The sequence below is a fragment of the Hippichthys cyanospilos genome, chromosome 2 (assembly GCF_059441005.1).
Source record: "Hippichthys cyanospilos isolate Australia breed blue-spotted pipefish chromosome 2, RoL_Hcya_1.0, whole genome shotgun sequence".
Classification (NCBI taxonomy): domain Eukaryota; kingdom Metazoa; phylum Chordata; class Actinopteri; order Syngnathiformes; family Syngnathidae; genus Hippichthys; species Hippichthys cyanospilos.
This window is the reverse complement of record NC_142370.1, coordinates 7546447-7569756: the sequence shown is the minus strand read 5'-3', so window position 1 is coordinate 7569756 and position 23310 is coordinate 7546447. Positions and strand designations below refer to the sequence as shown.

General features: G+C 39.4%; 1 protein-coding gene across 3 annotated transcripts in view; it reads left to right on the top strand.

Annotated features, from left to right (window-relative positions):
• Nucleotides 1–23310, top strand: part of nav1a (neuron navigator 1a) — an 81908-nt gene that overhangs the window by 17839 nt on the left and 40759 nt on the right. For all 3 annotated transcript variants that reach the window (XM_088407717.1, XM_088407718.1, XM_088407716.1), the window contains 2 exons: nt 10338–10440; nt 11787–12053. In XM_088407717.1, the coding sequence (XP_088263843.1) occupies nt 10338–10440; nt 11787–12053 (370 nt within the window). The remainder of the gene's footprint in view (nt 1–10337; nt 10441–11786; nt 12054–23310) is intronic.

The following is a 23310-nucleotide window of genomic DNA, read 5'->3' as shown; positions in this document are numbered from 1 at the left end:
ACGTGTAATCCCACTTGAAATCAATTGACCAGGAACGTCTCAAGATGACGGTGTGGAATCCTACTGAATTTGTTTTTTTTTAGTTTATTGAACATAATAAACAAGTAACATTTTTTTTTGTAAAAGTAGAAAAAGGAAATCAGACGTCTTTTAAACACAGTTTACATGTTCAAAAGGCAGTAAAAAAAGCAAAACATCTAGTTTGAACCCTGAAAATATGATATTTTTTTAGATATCAACTAATCAATGTATTTTAATACAAGTGGAAGCAAGCAAACCAGAAGATACTTTTCCTTATCTGGAAATTTTGACCTGCCTCATCACTAGGAGAGATTCAAGATTAGTGTCAGTTTTTCCCCAACAGGGACAATGGGGCAGTTCCACCAATGAGTGATTAAAAGATTCTTGTTAATTGGATTTAGAGAATTACTGAAATTGATTCAGGCCCATGAATAGCAGCTTTGGACTTTGCAGAACTCAGCTTCAGGAATGGAACTTGAAATAGTATATACTGTACATCCATTGGAGGCTAATTGATTCTGTTATCCGTTCTGACTAAAACATCACAATTGAAACTAATTTCAGGAATTCAGCGCTTTTGGAATGTTGCATAGGCTGCTGAGTTGCCTCAATTCAAAAGCTTTTGAACTTCAGCTGTCTCCCTTTAATGACACCTTCGGGTCCCATCCAGCGCCCCTAATGAGGTGTGTGTATGAGAGAGCAATCCCTTAGGCATTGGTCTTTCTCAGCATGAGAGGATCTTGTTTTAAGATCCAGCAAGCACTCAGATTAGTCTTTGCATCAAGATAATGAAAAGATTCTGCCTCCATTGCACTAATCACAGATCCATGATCCTGGAAAAGACCATCAAGTTCAAAGAGCATTACAAGTTAAAGCCGAAACGACATCTGTTTGGATTGAGATTTGGCTTCGTGTGGAGTTTGACTTCATGGAGAGTAGATCTAGCAGACACTGTAGATTTAGGTTAAAGATCAGAAGTGTCATTTTGACGTATGTAATTTCACTGTTGGCTGAGCCCATGGTACACATATTGTACTGACCATAGAGTACAGTAAAAGGCAATAGAGCGGCACATGTGTCCTTAAAGGTCATCTTGAATACAAATTTGCTTGTTATTTCACAATGTAACACTGTGTGTAAGCGGGCGTGTTTGTGCACGCTATGGTCGCTCCAGCACCATTGGCAGCTGTCAGGAATTGTAAAAAAAAAAAAAAGAAAGAAAAAGAAAAGAACTTCAGCCACTAGCACTTTTGTAGGCACTCTTTGTTACTTTTCATGCATTTTTAGCCTTCCTAATTGCACTGAGTGCTGAATCTCTTGTTGCCGCGTTCAAAATTCCAGTCATCGCCTCATCGAGGAGGTAATGACACGACAAATAAACACGCTTGCGATGTGAAGGACCCTTTCAGTTCTCCTTCCTCTTCTTCAATCTACTCAACTATGATGATAGTTGATTCTGTCGCCACTCAGACAGCACGGACGGTATTTGTCAGACAAAGTACTGCTTGGATTTTAGAAGGGATTCTATCACCTGGAGCGGCAGTGTGATAGTTGTGCGTGTGTGTGTCCTGTGCATTTTGCAATGCGTTGTGATGATTCTCGAAGGACTTAATGTAGGAGCCATTGCATTAGTGCAGTCTGCTTCCTGCCATCCTCCAACCAAATTCTATTAGAGCGCTTCTTGTTTTTGTCTCATCAGCTCTTGAACAACTCATAGAGTATATACATTACGTGTTGTTGCACTACAAAAGGAGACTTGTGAAAGAGAGATAGATAGATAGATAGATAGATAGATAGATAGATAGATAGATAGATAGATAGATAGATAGATAGATAGATAGATAGATAGATAGATAGATAGATAGATAGATAGATAGATAGATAGATAGATAGATAATCTATATACGATTTGTGTGTATATGGAGCAAAACATGTGGTAAAACATCTAGAAATCAGCTCTTAAATTCAACTTCTATTTGTCAAAACAAATGTAGCTTTAACTGTAACATTATTTCAATGGTTTCCATAATTACTATTGTTCGATTCTGTTGATCAGGTCATGGACAAACTACGGCCCGCCTGAGTAAGGAGGAGAGGGATAATGTTAAAATTCTGAATGAAGTCAGTGCTTTAACATAGTAACTGTCAGCAATATATGGGACTTGATTAACAGTGTTGGCATGTATTTGTTCATTTTCTTTTGAAATTAAAGCAGGTTTTCCAGATACCCCACATTTTTTTTCTTCTGCGGTAAATTATCAAAACGCTCTGGTCTGGCCCATTTGTCAAATTTTAGAACCCCTTTGTCACGGGGGAGTACGGCGGTTGAGGAGGCCGGCATGGTTGCAGAGGAGGAGGACCCAAAAGCAGGGGAGCGTCGGGACAGGGGGTTGATTAAATCCATTTATCTATAAACGAACGGGAACAAAAGCGAGAAAAACAGGACGGCAAAAAACTCGAACTAAGGGCGCAGGCAGGCTGGCAAAACAGAAAGCAAAACACTATGGACAGGCTGGCAGGAAAACACGGAGCTGAGGGACTCGGGGCAAGACGGGACTACGAGACAACAATACGATAGAGACAATATGACATGACGTGACAGAGACAATGTTCCGACGCGGGCTGTAACGAAAACCAGGTTTAAATACATACAGCTCTAATCAAACAAACACACGGCAGCTGGGCAGGGACAACAGGCAAAGGGAGCGGATTGGAGGACACGAGGGGCGGGTAACACGGACAGGTGGACTACATGAAAACTAAACGCAGAAAGACGCAACCGGAGCGGGAACAGGAACTATATACGGAAACAAAGGAACAGAACCCCTCAAAATAAACCCACAACCCAAAATCCATGACACCCTTCTGGCTCTCGAGTGTGGATTGTTGTATGGATTGATTGATGTTGGATTAATAGTTACATAGGGAGAGACATTGATAGATTGAATGTTGGAACATTGATGTGAAAACAGTGAAAAATATGATTGCATCATTGGAACTCATGACTCCAATGTGTTTTTGTCCGTACATTTTGTTAATGTGCAGTTTAGACATATTGATGTCAGCTGATATAATGCATTTGTGCCATCTGAAATATGTGCGTGATAAAGGCACAGAAGACTATTATGTAGGCCACCTTGTGATGGATGCCTTGTATCAGTCTTCTCATTTTGTTCTATTTGTGTGTTTTCTCTTATGATGGCTCTCAGATAGAGTAAAAGGCTTCATTGTGACTAGCTGCTTAGTGTGCTGCAAGGAAACTGTCCCACACACATTCCAAATGTTATGATGAGCTCATCATTGTCGTACATGCGTCAGTTGTCAGGGGTGTCAGGCTGTCACCAATTTGCTTGAATGTGATTTGTGATTTGATTAGTACCACCATTATGACATTAAAGTATGAGGTTCCTTTTTTAAAAAGTGTTTATTATTATAAGTTACAACAATATTATGCAGTTTGAACATTAGTACAAACTTAATTAATGATTTTCGCTCTTTGGTGATTTCAATAAAATGCACTGCACATAAAAGTCTAAAAAATATTTACTGAACAAAACATCTAAAACATGAAATGCAAATGTTTTGAAATTAAAGTTATTTGTTTTAAACCATACTTAACAAATATTTTGTACTAGATTAAATCAATTGTCTTCCTCTCTAGAAGAACTCAATAGCCTGAAGATTTTATAAACTTATTTCATCATTGTTGTTGCGCCACCTAATGACTAAATGAAATAAAGGATTCAGTCTTTTATTTTTCTCATAGCTGGTTAACCAATCTACCTCATATTTACCTCTTAGCTCATCTCAGAAGAGTATTTAGGCCTTCAAGATGTTAACACATGAAATAAGTTTTCATAAAACCTTGTGGCTGTGGCAATGCTAATATTGATGGCCATGCTTGAAAATTTGTGAAATTTTGCTCAGACATCAAGCCTGGCAAAGTTATCAATATTTTGTTAGTGTATTGTAGTATTTAAAACAAATAAAATTGGCAAACAGCCGGAGTCCCGTGTTTCACTTGGATCTCATATGTTGGAGGTATATCTAAATAGCCCAAAACCTATGAAAAAAGTCCTCTGGAGCCATAAGCTAAACATAACTGTGTTGTTTTTTTTGTTTTTTTTTTCAAATCTGTTACCATTTTGGGCCTTTCATTGAGGTCACACATTAAAGAACTCCTATCATTTTTATTTGTTTATTTTATGTCGCTGTTTTATATAATTGTCTTGAGAATGGGTGCTTCTCTTAAGATGTTCAAGATGACAAATAAAAGCAAAGCTTTTTAAGTTGTTCATTGCTGTTTCTGTGGTACCGTGCCGTGGCCAAGAAAAATAATGCTGTTTTTTTTTAGAGTGTGAAAACATATGAAACCACACACATTATCCCTGGTAATTTAATTGTTCATAAATCCAAAGAAACAGTTGTGTTTATACAGTTCGCCGAGATCGAGAAAAGTTGGAAGGGGAGGCAGAGGTTAAGGAAATGTGGCACTCGCATTTACATGCTTGTATTTGCATTTGGTCCAGCATTCAGTGCCAGATCTGGCCTAGCGAGATGAAGGAAGGTCTTATCTTGGTGCTCAACTCCTCAAGCTTTTCATCTGTCCGTGTGTGTTCTTGCCAAAGCATGGCTAGCATATTGCTTTGTTTTTCCCATAGAATTTCTATGGAATAAAAGTAGTCCGATTCTGTGCCGGAGTTTGGCTTGCATTGTTGATACGAGCTGTCCTTTTTTTTCAAAGTTACTGGATCATAGGATTTCATATCAATTAGCGGGTCCACATTTTCCTCAGTCCAATTCGTATGCATGTGCTTTTGCAACACAAATGCTGTATACTGCAGGATGTAGCTTTAATAGCATGCTTATTAGCCTTTAGGTCATGTTCCAACTAAACACAGTTTCTTATTTTTCTTCCTCAACAGATATTACATATTGGTTTCATAATGGAAATCATATATTAGGTTGTTATCATTATGTGCTTGTTTCTTGTCTAGAATAGTGTGCATTGCATATGTGCAGTCCGAGTTCATCTCGCCCCAGTCCTTAGATAAAGCTGCTGACGCAGGAAAGTGTGAGCTGGGACCTTGGCCTAGCTGTTGGTGGCGCCCGACTGGCTCTTTTTGTTATGTCCTGTAATGTGCAATGCTTTGCTGAATTAATAAAAACCAGGCAGGGGCGCTTGAGCGTTGAATTAGCGTTGGAGAACACACGAGTTCAATCGTTCAAGCTTTTTCCCTATACATGGTATAGAAAAGTCCATCTTGGCTGGCCTGAGTTACTCTTTTTGCTGCTTAGCAGCTAGGCTTGTCCTAGTCTTCTTTTAGAGATTTCTCTGACAATTCCTCAAAAAAATTCCCTTTTACGACAGTATATGTTCCTCGGTTCCTTGAAATGAATATCCGCTTTAAAAATCGGTTATCGCCTTCTTTGACTACCGATAATCGCTATCAGTATCGGCCCTGAAAAAAGCATATCGGTCAATCTCTATCCCCTTGACATATCACGTGTGATCTTCCGAGGTTTGATTGTCTAGCTCCATTCTGGTAAAATAGGGAACCCTTGTTTGTGTGTTTGTCCACTCAGTCCAGATGTGCAAGAATGGCAGCGTGTTGTAATGCTTCCTGTTTTGCAAAGTGAGGTCACTAGAGATATCTGATGTTTGGAGCCAAGTGTTGGAGGATGACAAAGGGGAAATGAAAAAGCAAAGCGTGAATAATGCTGAGCGATCATGCTAAGCAAAATAAAACATTGAAAGGATAAAGCATGGTTTTAAAATAACTGAATAGCTTAGTCTTTCAGCTAACTAGCTTAATGTTAGTGCTAGTTAGCATCCATGGAAGTGCTTTAACGCAGTTGACACCAGGCTATGGCCCATTTGGGACTCGGTCCCACAGACAGACGACCTTTTTTTTTTTTTTTTTTAACGCTGCTTATACACCAGAAGTTTTGAAGGGCAATAGTAGTAGGGCTGGGTTATTATATGATCGAACCTTACGATAGTACGTGACCCAGCTGTGTTTTTTTTTTTTTTTTTAGCAAATTTACTCAGATGAACACGGAGAGTCAGAGAAGGAAACTTTGGTTGCCAAGGTGAAATAAACCAAACTACTAATAAATTAAAGAATCAGTAATAGAAAGTAATAGTCACGATAATCGCCAGCCATGGCTTGGCAGCATTTTAATTTAATCACGCATGTTTGGATGTGGCAGTGATGTCACTGTCATATCATACCTCTGAAATAATTGTTGTGCATTGACGATTTAAGGCGTCGATTATTCCTGAGTCCATTTTCAGTAGTTCACATTGTATGTGTTTTTTAAGTTTCTATAACTGCATTGAATACAAATGTTTATAATCATTGAAAAAAAAACAAGAATAAAATGTTCCGTTTTTTGTAAATGTACTGCCTCGACTAGTCTCAACTGGTTCATGACTCCAAAAATGTCTGCTTTAAAATATCGGACTTAAAAATCTTTCCTTGAGACGTGTACGTGCTGAAAAAAATCTGCTCTTTATTGTGCAGCACCAGCAATGCTTAACCACTCGGATCTGTCATTGATCACATCGCTGCATAGCCTGAGGACATTCTCGTGGCAGTGACATGTGTGCGTGCCACAAGGAGGAAAGAAAAGGAATAGTGTTGCCATTCCTTAAATTTTCATTCACGCTGGGCAAAACAGACTCTCACTGGTGAGCGATGCAGCACTGATGCACTAAAACCGTCCGAGGCCATGAGCACTGGTCTACCTTTAAGGAGCATGCTAATGGACAGGTGACCCAAGAGAGTAAAACAGAAGTTTCTTAGCAATCCCCCTCACGCCAAGGCCAAGGTTTTTTTTTTGTTTTTTTTTTTTATCAAACATGTCCACGCGTGATAAAAAGTATGCAAAAATCTTGTCTTAGCATTTAAATTCCAAATTGAATGATCTTGTCTTATTATTTAACATATTGAGATTACATATGTGAAGTGTGAATCAATAATGAGATCAGCGGGATGTTGGGGTTTTTTTTGTTTTTTTTTTCCCCACCAACACAGACATGGAGCAGGCATGCACACAAGCACAAAAACACAAACACGAGCGCTTAAACAAGATGAGCCTGATTCATGCACACCCCTGGGGAGCATCCGGCTCTGACGAGGATATTTGCATTTGTAATCCCCCCAGCATCACCATCCCAAATGTCCCAGCTGGGACCACCGGGGCCCGAGCAGATGCTGGCCAAGGAAGCCTTTTACGAATGTGCGTGCGCACACCCTTTCGCTCCGTATCCAATCAATTGGACAGCCATTTTAAGCAAAGCCTGCATTTAGGGTAATTAAAAGTGTCCAATTAAAGCCTACATCTGTGGGGGTGTGGTTGAGCTTCTTTGTTCCTGTTCAAGCTTGAGGCAAGCTGAAAGCATCCATGAAATCTAGCGCATTCTCATTTACACAACTCGCTAAATTTAGAGTCTTTTTAAACACACTGACTATCACATAAAGTATGACTGCAACATTGTCATGAGTTCTAACACGTGGGACATAGAGCAGTCGGCTCGATGGATAGTTTAAATATGATAAAGCCTTTATGAAAAATGTATATTTTGGATCATTCCAAGGAGTTTGGAATGTATAATTTGGCATTACTGTAGTATATATTAGGTAAAAAAAATATTAACAGAATTTTTTGTCTTGTGTGAGAGAGGTTTTGTGGTGTGTGTGAGTGTGCATTTGGTTTTTGCTGCAAAGTGTGGACCAAGTTCTGGGTTTCATTGTCTCTGTGGGGACTCTTGGACTTGTGCCGACACCACAACTTCAGACCTCTTTTTGAAGGTCAAGACCTGCTTTTAGAGTATAGGTTTGAATTGGATTTCAGTTGAGGTCAGGGTAAAGGTTAGGCAATCTGTTGTGATGTTAGGGTTAGAAGCTGGAAATGCATTATGTCAATGTGATGTCCCCACCTCGTGTTTTTAATTTGTGAAAGTTTATTGGGGTGTGTGTGAGTGAGCTGTCTTTTGGGGACTGATTGGTGTAGGTTAGAAACATGTATGAGATTTTTAGGCAAGTTTGACATTTCTTGCTTGATATGTGAAAGGTTTTATGCATGTATGTAAGCATTGTGTTGATTTGTGTGCGTGATAAGAGTTTTTGGGGTGCATTTAAGTTATCTTTTATGTGAATAAATGGAAAAACTGGTGTGAATGAACATTTTGACGGTATTTATATGTTTATGAGATTTGTGGGTTTTTTGTATTTAATTTATCATTCATCTAATTATTTAATTTGTGTTAGGTTGGTGTGTGAGAATTATTTTGTTGAGTATGAGAGTTGTTTTAGTGCAGTAATTTTCAAATGGTGGTACGAGTACCAAAGTTTTAGTGAATGTACGGTTTCTTGTAGTTTGTGATAGGCTTTTTTGTTGTTTGAAAAAATGAGTTTCAGTTTAGTTTTTTTGTAGTTTATAATCGAGATGAGTTGAAAAATAACCGTGCAATAACTACTGTACACTGGTCGCCATACGTACAGAGAGAGTTGGATCACTTGATTTCCTGAATGAGCTGTCAGTCCCTGGGGGCTGTCTGGTCAATTGTCTGTGGCCATCTATCCTTTGGGGGAATCCATTCTTGACCTGAAGTGCTGTGAGCCAAGTGTTCCTCTGTGTGTTGACGTGTGTGTGTGTTTGTTTCTGCATGTGAATAGATGCACCACTCATGCGTGTTTGCAGCTGTTCTTGCGGTTTGCCTCCTCATTCAGCACACTTCTTCCCTTGTTCATCCGGACTCGCTTGCTTGAGCCAGAGACATTTTTTAGGTGTCGTGTAAGTAGTGGATCAAAATGAGCTTTTTGAGACAATTTGAAGGAAAGAAAAATCGGATTCACCAATTAAAGTATAATGTTTAAATTCAGTGAAGCGCGCCAACTAGTGGAGTCTCTCTGATTTAGTTATTACAAACACTTTATATGGCTCTTTTTCCTACCATTCGCTTGTAATTTGACTCATATTCCCATGTGTTGGGTCAGCAGATCATTTCAAACGGTCTATTGAAGTGGTCAAACAGACTGTCCACTATCTTACCATTGTTTCCCTTTTATCATTATCCCCCGTCACATGCTTGTATAAGCAATAAGGAAGAAAGCAGAGGTCACAGTGGCTTAATTCAGTTATTGTAGCAACATGACAGGATTTTAAAGAAATGAAAAGATTTCCATTAAAAAAAATTGGAAATGCCACAAAACCTGTTTGCAAATGCAGAAAAACTGTTGAAAATCAGAAGCAGCATTCTGGAGAAATTGAGCCATTTCATGGTGCAAAATTGACTTTTTGAGGAATGTTTTTATGTGAACTGGCATGTCATATCACAATTTAATTGTATTTAAAAATCTGAAATTGCATATTTCCTCTTCAAATAATGTCACATTTCAACATATTGAAGAAGTTTGTGAATGGCTTCAGTGTCAAAAAGTGTCACTAAGCGTCCAAACTGTTTTCCATTTTCTTTAAAGCAGATTTACATTTTGTTGTCCCTTGCTGCATCTTCTTCTCGAAAGCCCCAAGGGAGGGCCTCGAGAGACAAATGCCTACGCATAAATACTACGCACACACATAGACACACAAGATAAACAGCTGCTCAGCATGAATCTTTTTGGCCCAAGCAGATTAGCGAATAATTGGGAGTGAGACAAATGCCATCATGAACCTCATGAGCGGCTTTCGCTCTTTTTTTTCTTTTTTTTTCCGACGGGCAAAGTGTCAGAGTTCAGTTAAAGGACACAGATCAATTCTCTTTTTTGGTGTCTTTAGCTCTTTTTTTTTTGCTTTTCCACCAAGGTCATCATTCAGAAAAATGGAAGGATGCAAGGGCCACTTTGAGTTTTTTTTAACTTTCATTTATCAAGCACAATATGCAAAAACCAAACAATATGGTGGGGTTTTTTTTGTTGTTGTTGTTTTTTTGAAAATGTAGCTATACATCATTTAATAAAATAAGCAATTTGGTATTTTACAATATTCTGGAGTTGTCCAAGACTCTATTACCAACCATAAAATGTCAGCTCCTCCACTGAACACTGAAATTGGAGGAAACCAATTTGCTTGTAAAAAAATGTAAAAAAATATTTTTCACTGTCACTGCACTTATGAAGTGAAGTGTTGGTACTGGTTTAGTTGTAAATCAATAACTTGTATCTTTATATGTTTAAAAAAGCTCTACAATATATCAAACAGAACATATAATGAGCAAATGTTACTTTGGAGGTCAGTTTATTTTTCTTTTCACTGCAATGTCATTTCTAAAAATATCCCTTTGTGTTTGTTTGCGTGCCTTGCTGCAGACCCAGAATCCCAGAGGAAGAAGACAGTGCAAAATGTTTTGGACCTGCGACAGAACCTGGAGGAAACCATGACCAGCCTTAGAGGGGTGCCGCTCAGTCACAGGTCAGACCCGCGTGAGCACTCCAGCAGACAGACACGCACATCCATAAGAAAGGATAAATAATGCCCATAACACTGTTAGCATGTCCAACTCACAGTCCAGAGATCGCAAATTCGCTTCCGGCTCCGGACTTCCTGTTTAGAGTTTGTATGTTCTCCCCATGCCTGTGTAGATTTTCTCCGGGTGCTTAATTTCTCCCCACGATACAAAAACATACATGGTAGATTTATTTGGCGCTCTAAATTGTTTTCAAGCTGATTGTTGGTCTCTGTGCGCTGGCAAGCTAGCATGTCCGCATCCCTAGTATGGAGAAGTGGTCAAAAAGATGGATGGATGGCTTAAAATGGTATACAGGATACTGTATTTCAAAATGTTATTTATTTATCCTACTCTGAAACTTTTGGAGTCGCATTGAAACCAGTTCTGCTGCAACGGTTGTTACCGGAACCATAAGGCACTTTTATATGATTATTCAGTCGACAGAGAGTGACAAAATGGCCGCCCACCAAGACGGATTAATACAGGTGGATTTTTTTCTACTCAATTCATATTCCACAAATGCCATGTTTATTTTAATGAGGGCACATGGAACATCTTTTTCTCAAGTATATTTTTGACGTGATATGCCAAGCCGTCTTATAAATTACCTACTAAAAGAAACCTTATTTTCTTGTCATTTAGTGCTTACGCTGCTCTGCTGCCGCTCAATTTAAACAGATAAGCTTAGCATTGCCTTCAAAGTCGCCCATGCAGATGCACACTTCTAGCTTACAGACACCCACTAATACTCCCCATTATGCACATGTTTCATATCCTTTTTGTCAGGGTTTTTTTTTTTCTCCCCGCTAACGTCTAGCTTGCATTTATGAAGTCAGTGGATGTGTAGCGTTCATCCTTGAGTGCGTGCCTCACCTGTCACACTTCCACTCTCACGCTGTCTGCCCTGCAGTAGTGAGCTCCTGACATAAAGAGGAGCAAATCAGCAGATGCTTTCCTGCTGGAATACTTTTTTTTTTTCACTTTCCACACTGTTCTGTCATAACCTTCCATCACATGTTTTATGCCACTCAAGATATTCGACAATATGTGCAGAGAGAACGGATGTTTTCAGCAACTTTGATTAATAATAATAGGTATTTTATATGCCCATTTTGGTCAATTAAAAAAATGCTACAAAATGCTCACATCTCTTTGCCATGCCATATGTCAACATGTATTTCTCCATTTTTCCTTGTAGTTTATTTATTTTTTTTTTTTTAGTTCAAACACCATCTCTCTCATTCTATAGCTGTTTGGCTGGGACGGTGTGCTACGACAGTGATGACGCTGCTGCGTTTTCCATTTCCAGTCTGTCCAACCGCTCCTCTCCGCTGTCGTGGCGCCACGGTCAAGCAAGCCCGCGTCTGCAGGCCGGCGACGCCCCCTCTACGGTCAACACCCAATCAGACCTCGGCCTTCACATCAGTCACGCCACCCGCATCCAGCTCATCGAAGACCTCGATGACGCCGATCCATCTCTGCTCAAAGGGGATTACTTGAGCGACAGTGACCTGGGCGCTAAAAGCCCCAATGAGGATGATGAGGACGACGTGGATATTGATGATCTGGAGAATGGGTAAGTTGCATTTGCTTGTCACTGTCGCACTCTGGGAAGTCACAAAAAAGGCATAGATATGTTTTGTTTTTTGTTTTTTGAACTTGAAGCCCTTCGATGATACAGTTTTGAACGTCTTTACGCAAGTGCAAAAAAAAGCACATGAGCTCACTGTCAACTGTGATTGTGGTTGTTTACGTGGGTAGCTTTGTCAGATCCTGCAACTAAAATCTCACAGCCGGCCCTGTAATGACATTTCCATAGCAACTGCAAAAAAACATCCCTTGGTGATTCACTTGCAACACAGTCCAGGTCCCTATTGCATTTTATAGTTTAATCATTCACTTGCGGACTGAGATTGAGCAGGCGGTAGCTCTGACATATAATAATATTCCAAAAAAATCCTGGAGGAAGCTCAATATGACTATTTTCACCGCTAGAGGGCAGTGCTAGTATTTTTTTTTCTTTTTAATCCTCTCCTTGGCCAAACTGTCATCATGAAGTAGCTTGGTTTGGAAATTTTCTACTCCATCTCATATTTTATTGCACACACTCATCCATTATGCATCAAGTCTTCTCTCTGGTCAGGCAGAGGTCACAACCCATTGAATTTTTCTTTAGAGACTGCATACACTTACTTTATGCATCACGATGACACAGTTTCATTGTTTGGGTTATGTCCCATTCTTTTTGTTTTGAATTGGGAGGAAAACTCGATTATGACTTGGTCCACACTCCCCATTGGTAAATAACTATCAATTATTTTAGTTTGAATATATAGTCAAGTGTTTTACATTTATATAATGACTGTTTTAATCTACATTCAAATATGTGCGTCTGTTTTTACTGCCAGAAACATGAATAGACTGTTTGAACAACAGTTAAGATACATATCAGACTGATTTGTTCTCAGAAAATATCCAAAAATAGCCCATTATGCAAAGGCTTGGTTTGAAGTGAACGAGTTGGAGAATCAAAGCTTTTACTAGCTCGTCTGACTTCATCCTGTAGTGTGTGTGTGTGTGTGTGTGTGTGTGTGTGTGTGTGTGTGTGTGTATATATATATATATATATATATATATATATATATATATATATATATATATATATATATATATATATATATATATATATATATATATATATATATATATATATATATATATACATATATATATATATAATCAAATGAACACTGAAAACTATCATTCATGGGTGCACTGGCATATATATAGATATAGCAATTTAAGAGTCTGTGCCTACCTTACTAATCATTAGAGCCTTCAAATATGGCCCCAAATTGCATAAGCAATTCCTGTAGCCCCAAAGTGGGCGTGGCACCCACATTTTGAAGGGCCATAATTCAAAACCAGTTTTAGCTCGTCGGCTCAAACTTTGGATTCTTTCATTGGACGACATAAAGGACTAATAGAATACACGTTGGGCAAGTTGAAGACATGTCACTCAGGAGGTTCTGTGGATTTGTGGGAATTGACTTGGAATGGCCCATATTGTAAATTAGAAATGGAGTCATCGTGTGTGTCCGAGTGACTAATCTGCCTGACACTGTATCATCCTGTGTGCTTAGTTTTTTCAGGGTGAGTGTACCGTGACCTGTCTGCACCCTCTTAGTCAGGGACCCCTCAACTCGCTTATCCATTTCCTGTGCAGGGCCTCTGCCTGTCTGCTGAGTTCCACACATCTGGAACCAGAATCCTCCCTTTATGCCCCGCCCCTCTCAACACGCACACTCAATGACACCCACTCACCCACCTCGTTCTCACGCGCAGGATGGGGATCATACCGAGGTCATTCTCTTGTGTGCATAAAGTTAATGTACAACACGGATGAGGCGTGGTCCATTGTCAAGTCGTAGATTCCGGTCTAGAAATCTGTTGACTCGTTGATCAATTGTAACTTGTGTAAATGTGCCATCAATCATTGATCGTGAAAGTACCTCTGGGCTTTGCTGAAGCGTCGTTGTCATGTCTGTAACTTTGGGAGTAGTTGTTGGGACTTGCTGCTCACCCTTAAATGTGTACTAGGAATAAGGCTGAAATGAGGCCCGGTGTAATTCCTTGGTTAAAATAAATACTGGAGGATTTTTCTTGCCGTGGATGTTTGCGTATTTGTGAACATGTCCCCCAAAAATTGCAAATTTATTTGCTGCGATTGGCTTAACATATTTTTGTTTTGCATGACAATAAAATATGTGAGAAGTGAGAAGCCTGCCTTCAAAATAATACATGAATCCCTGGGTAAGCTTTTATTTTGAAGTTGTTTCTGGCAGCGTTTCATGACGTAACAGCTTGACTAGTATTCCTCATGCAGATGCAACTGTTACCCCTGACTTCCAATACAAACAAAATTATGTTGAAATCACCTTCAACCATCAATTCGGGACAGTAAGAAATGACTCAAATATGCATTGTTTGAGCACTTATAGACTGGAAAATAACCCAGTTTTAACATTTCAACCTTTTAATTCACTTTTAAACCCAGTTTACCTTCACAGCAGAGGAGCAAACGTTAAACAAAGATGAGCAAACTGTGCAAACACACATGCACTCACACACATGTTCATGTGTGTCATGAGCTTGTTTTCTGCTCCGCTGAATGCACTGGGGGTTTCCATGGTTACCACGTACAACAAGCTGCTTGGCTGCATCGACATTGTGAATTATGAATGCAGTCATGTGGCGCAGCACGGACACAAATGTCATCCGAGCATCCTCCCATGTGGTGAAACTGTGCGCGCACTGGTCCAATTGCATTGTTTTGATCAGATTGTGTAAAAGTAGAAGTGGGCGCTTCTGCTTTGACCATGTGGAACAGTACAGGGAAGTGAGAGTAACAAGAAGGCTTTGACACTGGTGTGGACGTGCAATTGTTTGGAAAAGGAAGCACATTTGAACGAGGCTGGAGTTTTATGGCATGACTTAAAAATGAAGCCATCATGGCCTTTTTTTTTTTTCATTTCGCCTGAAACCGTCCCTCATTACTTCCTTTTGCTTTTCTGACCGAAGTGGCCGCCCAGCATCTTTCATTAGTTTTCACCCGGTAGTAGACTTTGTCTTTACTTCTTAATTTGTTTGTGTTTGCATGTTGACATAAATAAAGGTCAGAAAAGCTGATCTCTAACCCCACCTGCTGGCCAACTAAGAACTAATCCTTTACATTGACAGCCCAAGGGATTCCCTCCCTTTGCGCACAAGATGCATTGTGCTGTGAGTCACACTCCTGCCCCCCTCCCCGCCCGCCCAAGCAACTCTGCCCCACCCTGTATGCACACACAGTGTGAGCGATGATTATATCTTGATGAGATGCTGGGAGTCAAAAGGACAAAATATTAACATTGACACAGCTGGTGGCACAAATATAAAGAAATTCATCATTATTTTTTGGGCATCTGACCATCACACAGACAGGAATTAAAGATGCATGAAAATGACATAACACAACCAAAACCTGAACCTAAACGCCATAATGTCACTGAAAAGAAGTTCCACTTATTTAGCCATTTTTAGCAGTAACAAGTTGATCATTTTCTCTGTAATTGACTAAATAAGTCAATTGTTTTTTCACTTCCAAGTAATAGTTTCCTAAACACATTTTCCACTTGCTGTCGATCGAAAATAATCTCAGACGTTCTGAAAAGCTCAGGTAGCGACCGGTCACGGCTTACCCGTTGGCCACGTGGCTTCACAAGCAGAGCTAATTGGTCATTACTCCAGTCTTCATCACAGGTGACTCTTCAATATTTAGCGAAGAATGTATCGTAAATATGTGCCTGGAGTTTCTGTAAAGGCATATAAATATGCCTTTGGGATTGAATGAGTAAAAATTTACATTTTTATATTTGATGGTCTGTAAATGAAATGTTATAGAATTGAAATGGGAATGTACATGTCGTGCGATAACCGTGAAAAGTTTGTCAGGAGAGAATTTGTGGCCTTTGAGCGTGTTGACAGCCGCTGTGCTGCGCTTGTCAGTCCTGACCTGCTCCTCTCCCGCAGCCCTTGATGACTTCATGCACTTCCCCTCTGAGTCTGTCTGCTTAGCCAGGCGTGTAATCAATGACTTGCTCCTTCAATAAATTGAGCAACACCCCTTCCCATTTGTTTTTTTTCCCCTTTGTTTTACCACACCTGAGGAAACAATGAACAATTCTCAAAAAAAAAAAAATAAATAAAATAAAGTCTGCCGTTTAAATTCTTAAATAATATTGCAGAACGTTTCACAGCTTTGCCCGTTTGCTTCATGATGATGTTACTGGCTGCAAATCACAGCGGGGTGGCGCTGACAAACAAAATGACCACCTTAATCTGAGTGTTTGCTTAAGTGGCACAAAGGAAGCATCCACACGTAGAAATACACAAAGACGTGAGCAGATTTAACTAAAAGTAACATATGGGGTTGCGCGGGGGGGATTTGCAGGCTGACGCCCACCCCCGCCTCTTTCCTGACACCTCCCTTCGCAACGAGAACCCTCGTATTCTTTTTGTTACAGAAACATTTTGTTGCTTTTATTGGTTTTTAGAGGACACGGCACCTTTTCAAGACTAAGATTCATTAGCCTTTAGGAGTGTTTACAATGCTAAAACAATGTGTTTTATCTCTGGCCTCAATAGCCACACACGAACACAGTTTTCACATTTGTACACTTGACATTGGCTGTTAAGTTGACTGCAGTCAGTTGTTGCAGGAATGTCTGGAGAACTTTTGGATTTGTTTAGTTTGATATTGTGAAACGTTCTGTTAAAAAAAAATCATGTTGTGTTAGGCAGTATGTGACTACAGTACAGCTGGGTTTTACTTTGCAGATTTGTTTTAATCCTTTTTTCATTCCTTCAGGATAGTGCTGGCCAATATGGCCCAAAAATAAATAAAATTCATTGTCTGTACGATTCTATTTTAATCAATTGCAATAAACGTTATCAAAACGTAATAAAATCAACCAACATTCATTTAAAGGTGTGATTTATCCAAAAATAAATCCTGTGGAAACACTTTCCTTCCGCTAATTGGCACTGTAACGTCAGAACAAATATATATTCATATGTTAATGTGTTTGAGTCATGATTCTATCAATTCACTTAAAAGTTAAAAAGAATACTGTTTGAACTCGGTCATTGTAAACAAAGCAGTCAATGAAGTGTTATCCATGCAAACTTTCCACAGATGGAGCTTGGTTTGTTTCTGGAAATTTAGAAAAAAAATCTTTTTTCTTTTTAATCTCGCGAGTTGGTCACCCTCACGCAAACGCAGTATGATCTTCCAGGGATTTATGAGATGTAATGCGGTATGTGAAATCCCTGAGTGACATTTTCTCAGAGTTACACTTACAGTAATATTAATCATTCTTTACAGAGGACTAATAATATATCCACAAGAATATTGATGTTTACATGTGTGACTTCATCGTATGTGTTAAATTTCCATAGATTGGCCAAATTCTTTCAATATATCGCCCAGCCCTCCTTCAACTCATTGCTGTTGCTTTATTTGTTCATAATTTAATAATTTTTAGGAAAATAAAGGGCCCACTCTAGGCGGTGGTCTCCCACAGGGCCTCTAAACCTATGAGTTGTCCAGCATAGCATGTATGTGCATGTGTGTGTGTGTGTGCAAGAATCTCACTAGTTTCAGAGTGCTGCATTACAATGTCAACAATATGAACGAGCAGTGGAAATAAACACGGTGTGTGTCAGGTGACTCAGCAGTTCAAAGATCATGACTTTTATCCCTAGGACCAATTTCACCACATTTCCTTCAAGGAAAGAGGTGAATCCCTCTTTTCCGGCAAATGTTATTATGATAGGATCATGCAATTTAAATAAGAATATAGATGAAGGTAGCTGAAAAAAAACCACCCTGAGAGCAAGAAACTATGAAGAACTTGATGCTACCCAAACAAGTTTTAAAAACATCAAGTATCTCACAAATGTATGAATCAACAACTGCATCTGTTAATGGTGGATTAGGTGAGCGGTGATGATTGTTATCAGTGGGAGTTGCCCAAGTCAAAACATGAAGCTCACATGCAGAAAAGTTTATATATATATATATATATATATATATATATATATATATATATATATATATATATATATATATATATATATATATATATATATATATATATATTTGACTGGAAAGATTTTCATTAGCTGAAAGGGGATTTCTTTAACTTGATAAATACTTGCAAGTAAAACTCTTAGCCTCAAAAAAAAAAAAAAAAAAAAAGCTTTGCCTACCTAAATCTAGTGAGATTCTTCTTAGGTCTTGACAAATCCTCTTGGGTTTGCAAGGCAAAGCTCAAACTTTAGCATTAATAATGTTAGTTTGTTGTTGTATATAATTAGAATTACGACACAAAATGTCAGATTTAATGTGAACGTTCATATCTTATGCAAAAAATAGTTGTTGATAAAAGTCAAGTTACAATAATTCCAAACGTCTTTGCAGAAAATAGGAAAAAAAATGCACTTGATCACAATTAATTATTAAAAATTCTGATTAATTAGTTGAAAATGTTAATATTTTGAGTGTACAAAAAAATATACTTGTACATCAGTCCTTGGGATTGAACACCTGGACTCTTAAATTTATTCACTCCTAAAGTTTTAATCAAGCCTTTTCAGAGTCCAGACATTCATTCCCAGGTACTTGTTTACAAGTATATTTTTGTCATGTGCACAAACTATTAAAATCTTTCAACTTACTAATCACAAAAATTTTCATGATTAATTATGATTAAATGCATTGTTTTTCTGTTTTCTGCAAAGGTTGTAACAGATTATTGTAAAAGCACCCACCCAGCATTCTGAGCAAAACCTTGATTTTACCTCACTTTCAAATTGTCGATTTTTAAATTGTTGAATTAATCAAATAGATTCGATTAATTGTGGGATCAATTTATAACAATAGAAATAGTAAAAACAAAATGCGAGAAAAAAAATCATAAAACAATATTAGTTTTTGGGCAAGTTTTTTTGTAGTATTTTGTCCAATCCTTAGATCTTTACATCAAATGCATTTCACATCAAATGCAAAAGCATTGAAAGAATCTACTAGGGAGCTGAAATTTCACCCAGATTGTGACAGATTGGTTCAAAATGGTAGGACCACTTATTTATCTTGCTACTAGGAGTGTGCCATCTCTTGGCTAAAATTCTATGAGAATGATGTTAAAGAAAATGACCCAAAAATGGTTAAAATACTGCACAGGTTTAATTCTGAGTGAAGCAAGGCTCTCAAACACATTTGAAATCGGTTCAAAAATGGTTCATTGTTTCTTGGATGAAATAATCCCTGTCAGTGGGAAGAAAAAGTTTGAGGAAATGATCCGGCTCATTCCTTAGCTTAGAAGATTGGTTCCCGCAATAAAAAGAAAAAAGTAAACCCCGCCCACTTTTACCCCCCCCCCCCCCCCCCTCCCCGCACACACACACGTGCACACATTCATTCATGTCGTGCTTGTCCTTCCATACTACCTAAGAAGTTGCTTAGCTTCACTCTAGGGGGTAAATGAAACTGCACAGTTGAAGATGAGCTTTGGAGCTTTGGATATAAGCTTCCTCAAATCCACACTACACACATACGCTAGACACACACTTCATCTACACATTTTTGAGACTTGCAACTTTTAACAAAAGGGTGTGACGGGGGCTTGTAATGCGCATAACAATCCACCTTGCTTCACCCCCCTCACCCACTTCCTTCCCGCTGTGTTATTCTTCTGACTTGTTTCGGCATTATCCGCGCACATTTCTCTCGGGCTTCCCGCCATTCTCCCTTCCTGTTGTCTGCATCTTCATCTCACCCTTGGCCACCAGCACCCCCGGCCCCACTTCCAAAGAGATCGCGAACCTCTTGAGTCGCATTTGCGTTCCATCATTACTCAGGCTGGTTTTCTTTCTTCTGTGGCAAACAGAAAATATGGTTACAAGTGGTCCTTGAGATTTATTATCAATACCAGGCAATCGTGTTCTCGGAAAATTCTAAAGGCTGATTAGAAAACTGTTGGTGGTCCAGTCATGAAGGATCTTCCCTTTAACCTCAATTAACCCCATAATTCAACCAAATTGTCTGCCTGCGACCGGCGCTTGCACATTGACTTTAATCAAGTGCTGACTTGATTTGACTTGAAAAATGTGTTAAATAACTTAAAACGTCCTTCCATTCATCCATCCATTTTGCATATCCTGATTAATTTTGTGACTTGTGTGTCAATGGTAAAATCTGAAGCACTGATTAAACTTCTGTTCTTAAATAATCACATTCCTTAGCTTAGAAGATTGGTGCCCGCAGTAGAAAGGAAAAAGTAAACCCCGCCCACTTTTAACACCCTATCTGGACAAATGTAACAAGTAAAATAAGTGTTTCTGTCAATTAAAAAAAGAAATGCTAAATAGTTTCCAGCTTTTAATAGTGTATCGAACGTATTATGGCAAAGAAAATTTGGGGATTGGTTTCCCCTTTTAACTCGTTCACTGACAGCCCAGTTAAAAAAAAACAATAAAACATTTGACGTCTACAGGCGTCACTGGCACTGAATGAGACAAGTGCACAGTTAATGTCTGATAATTTATTTAGATGGAAAGACTTTATTTGGTCCCAGTCCCAACAGAGGAACATTTACACTTGTTTTTTTCCCCTGAATATTTTAACTCTTAATACAGTATGTATCAATTTTACTCAAAAATTTTACTCCATTTATACTTGGACCAAATCGCGTCACGTCACTTTAATAAAATAATAAAATGTGCTCTACTAAATTTACTGTGTAGTTATGTGTCACCATGCACCACCAACCATGTGACCATGTGTAGACAGTCGGTTGACAGTAATAAGTGTTGATGTACTCATTATCAGCTGTCCGCTATACCGCTGACGCGATGATGTTGTCACCCAGCTGTTTTCCTCCAGCTGTATTTATACGAACGCTGTTTACAGTGCACTCGTTTGTTTAGCCACGCCGGGTTGCGTTTCTGTTACAGTCACCGCCAGATGTTTCCTGTGATGTGCCATTTTTGGCTTGTTGCCCTCTCAAATTTAAAGAAACATTTTGCCGTTTCACGTGGGTCACGCGTCTCATCCGAACGCAGGCGGTTTTAATGACCAGGAAAATGCATGTAACTCCTGGGAGCCCAACGCACCTCCAGCGAGGTTGTCTTGGTTTATCATAGCCGGTCAGCCAAAAAAAAGGAACGTCAATCAGAAAAAAAAAAGCACCTTGTTGTTTACATCAGGATCTCTTCCCTCTCTAGAGCAAAGGATCCTCAAGTAGACCGTTGTCGATAACCAAGCTTCCAGGAGGAACTTCAAAATAAAAGCTACCAAGGGCATTTTGGTCATGCATTACTTGTTACGGTACAGTTTATTTTGAAACATTGATTGGCCTTCTTACATCGTTTTGCTGTTTTACTATCAAGGAGTAGCTTCAAAGACAGTGCGTTCTCTCGTGTTTTTTATTGAACTTCTGACGGAATAACCTATAAGTTACCGCACAGTAAATGTGTCTATCCTGTTTGGTGGTGAGTTGTATTAGCTAATAGTTTATTAGGGTCACATAGGTCATAGATCTAACCCCCTCTGTCAATCTCGGAATGTTGGCTGCTAGAAAAGTAGTTCTCGGGGCAAAAAAAGGTTTTGAGCCTTGTGTAGCTACACTTGCGTGATGAGTGTGTGTTTATACGTAGAGTGTGTGTGTTCCCGGTCTGATAAGAGGGGAAGAGCTTTCCCAGGTCTCTTCCCTCTTTCATCAGTGGCCGAGTGACAGGTTCCCAGGGTCACTTCTGTGATCCTGCGTGTGCACTATCATTACACAGTCGCATCAGCACCTAATTATACACAACCACGCAGCCCCCGCTGTCCTGTGCGCTAATGGAGAGTGAAAAGCAGAGGGAAGCAAACAAACAGCGAGGCAGACATGTCTGGGCGTGAGTCAGCGGTCAAAGTAAAAGTTGGCCAGACGGACTTTGTTGGAACGCCGGCCAACTGCCCCTTCCAGAAACTCGGATGAGGCTTGACATAAATAAAGTCAAGCCTGCGCCAAATCACCCCCCCGCCACCGCCTCCATGCTCCCATTCCGCCGGAGAGGGATTGTGAGCTTGAATTAGTTGGCTGTGTGTGGCCACAAAAGACGTTCTTTTGAGTCGTAACAGCAAGCAGGACACCTGCGAGTCATCGTGTCAGTAAGTCAAGCAAACTCACAAACGCGCATGCAGAATAAAAAAAAAAGGATTTTACTGTTATTTAAAACATAATTTCTCGGTTATCTTATGAACGAGAGAGCGAAAGTGTGAGAAAGATTGTTTTTTGATGGATTAGATCACTTGTAAAGCAATGTTTGACCCAGACTATCTATTTTATCTATTAAAAAAAATCTCAGATAATCAGCATGAGAAAAAACACTACCCTGAACTACTTTATTGTTTATCTCAAATGTTTACGGGAAAATTTATCATCCAGAAAACAATGATCGTTACAGGTCTAGACTTAACTGATTAGACTTAACTGACAACTGTAAGTTACATCTTTGTAAACCTACTCATTGCCAGACCAGTAAAAATAGATGTTTGACATTCAACAATTTATGTAAATTTGTTGCATTGCAGCACTTAAATGGAGCACGTTACTGCCCCGTTTGTCCACCTGGTGCCGCATGGCACGGGTGGGCTGTAGCCTGAAGAAGTCTTTGTTCGCCCCACATTTAAAAAGACTTTTCATGATCCTCTCTCTCGTTTTATTTCTCTCAGCATTTTGTTTGCTGACTGAATAGATAGTGTCAGTGATCTCCATCGCCGCCCACCCCCCCACCCCTCCATTCAACAGACCGGTCTATTCACTGGGGTCCACTCAGTGCTTAAAGTGTTTAAACGCCAATGGATGTCATGAGGGGAGCCAAACACGGGGGGGTGGCTGGGTATGCGGTCTCAGGGAGGGAGGGGGCGCCTGGACACATGATACTCAGCGCAAGTCTCCGATGGCCAATACACACCTTGTTACAATAGAAGCACTCCTGGCACTCATTAACCCGCTGTGCTTCATTACTTTCTGATTGGCCATTATTTATGCTGCCATCACTTTGCTTATTAGCCAGCGCTTCTCACAAACAATAGGAGACTGTTGGAAAATATTACATTTGATTCATAAAACTGAATCATGAATTTTATTCAGTCAACGTGTGTCTACAATTTACAGGGTACCATTTCGAGCCGTAGATTGTCAACAGGTTTCGCCCATGCAGATAATATGATAGCCGATATCTTG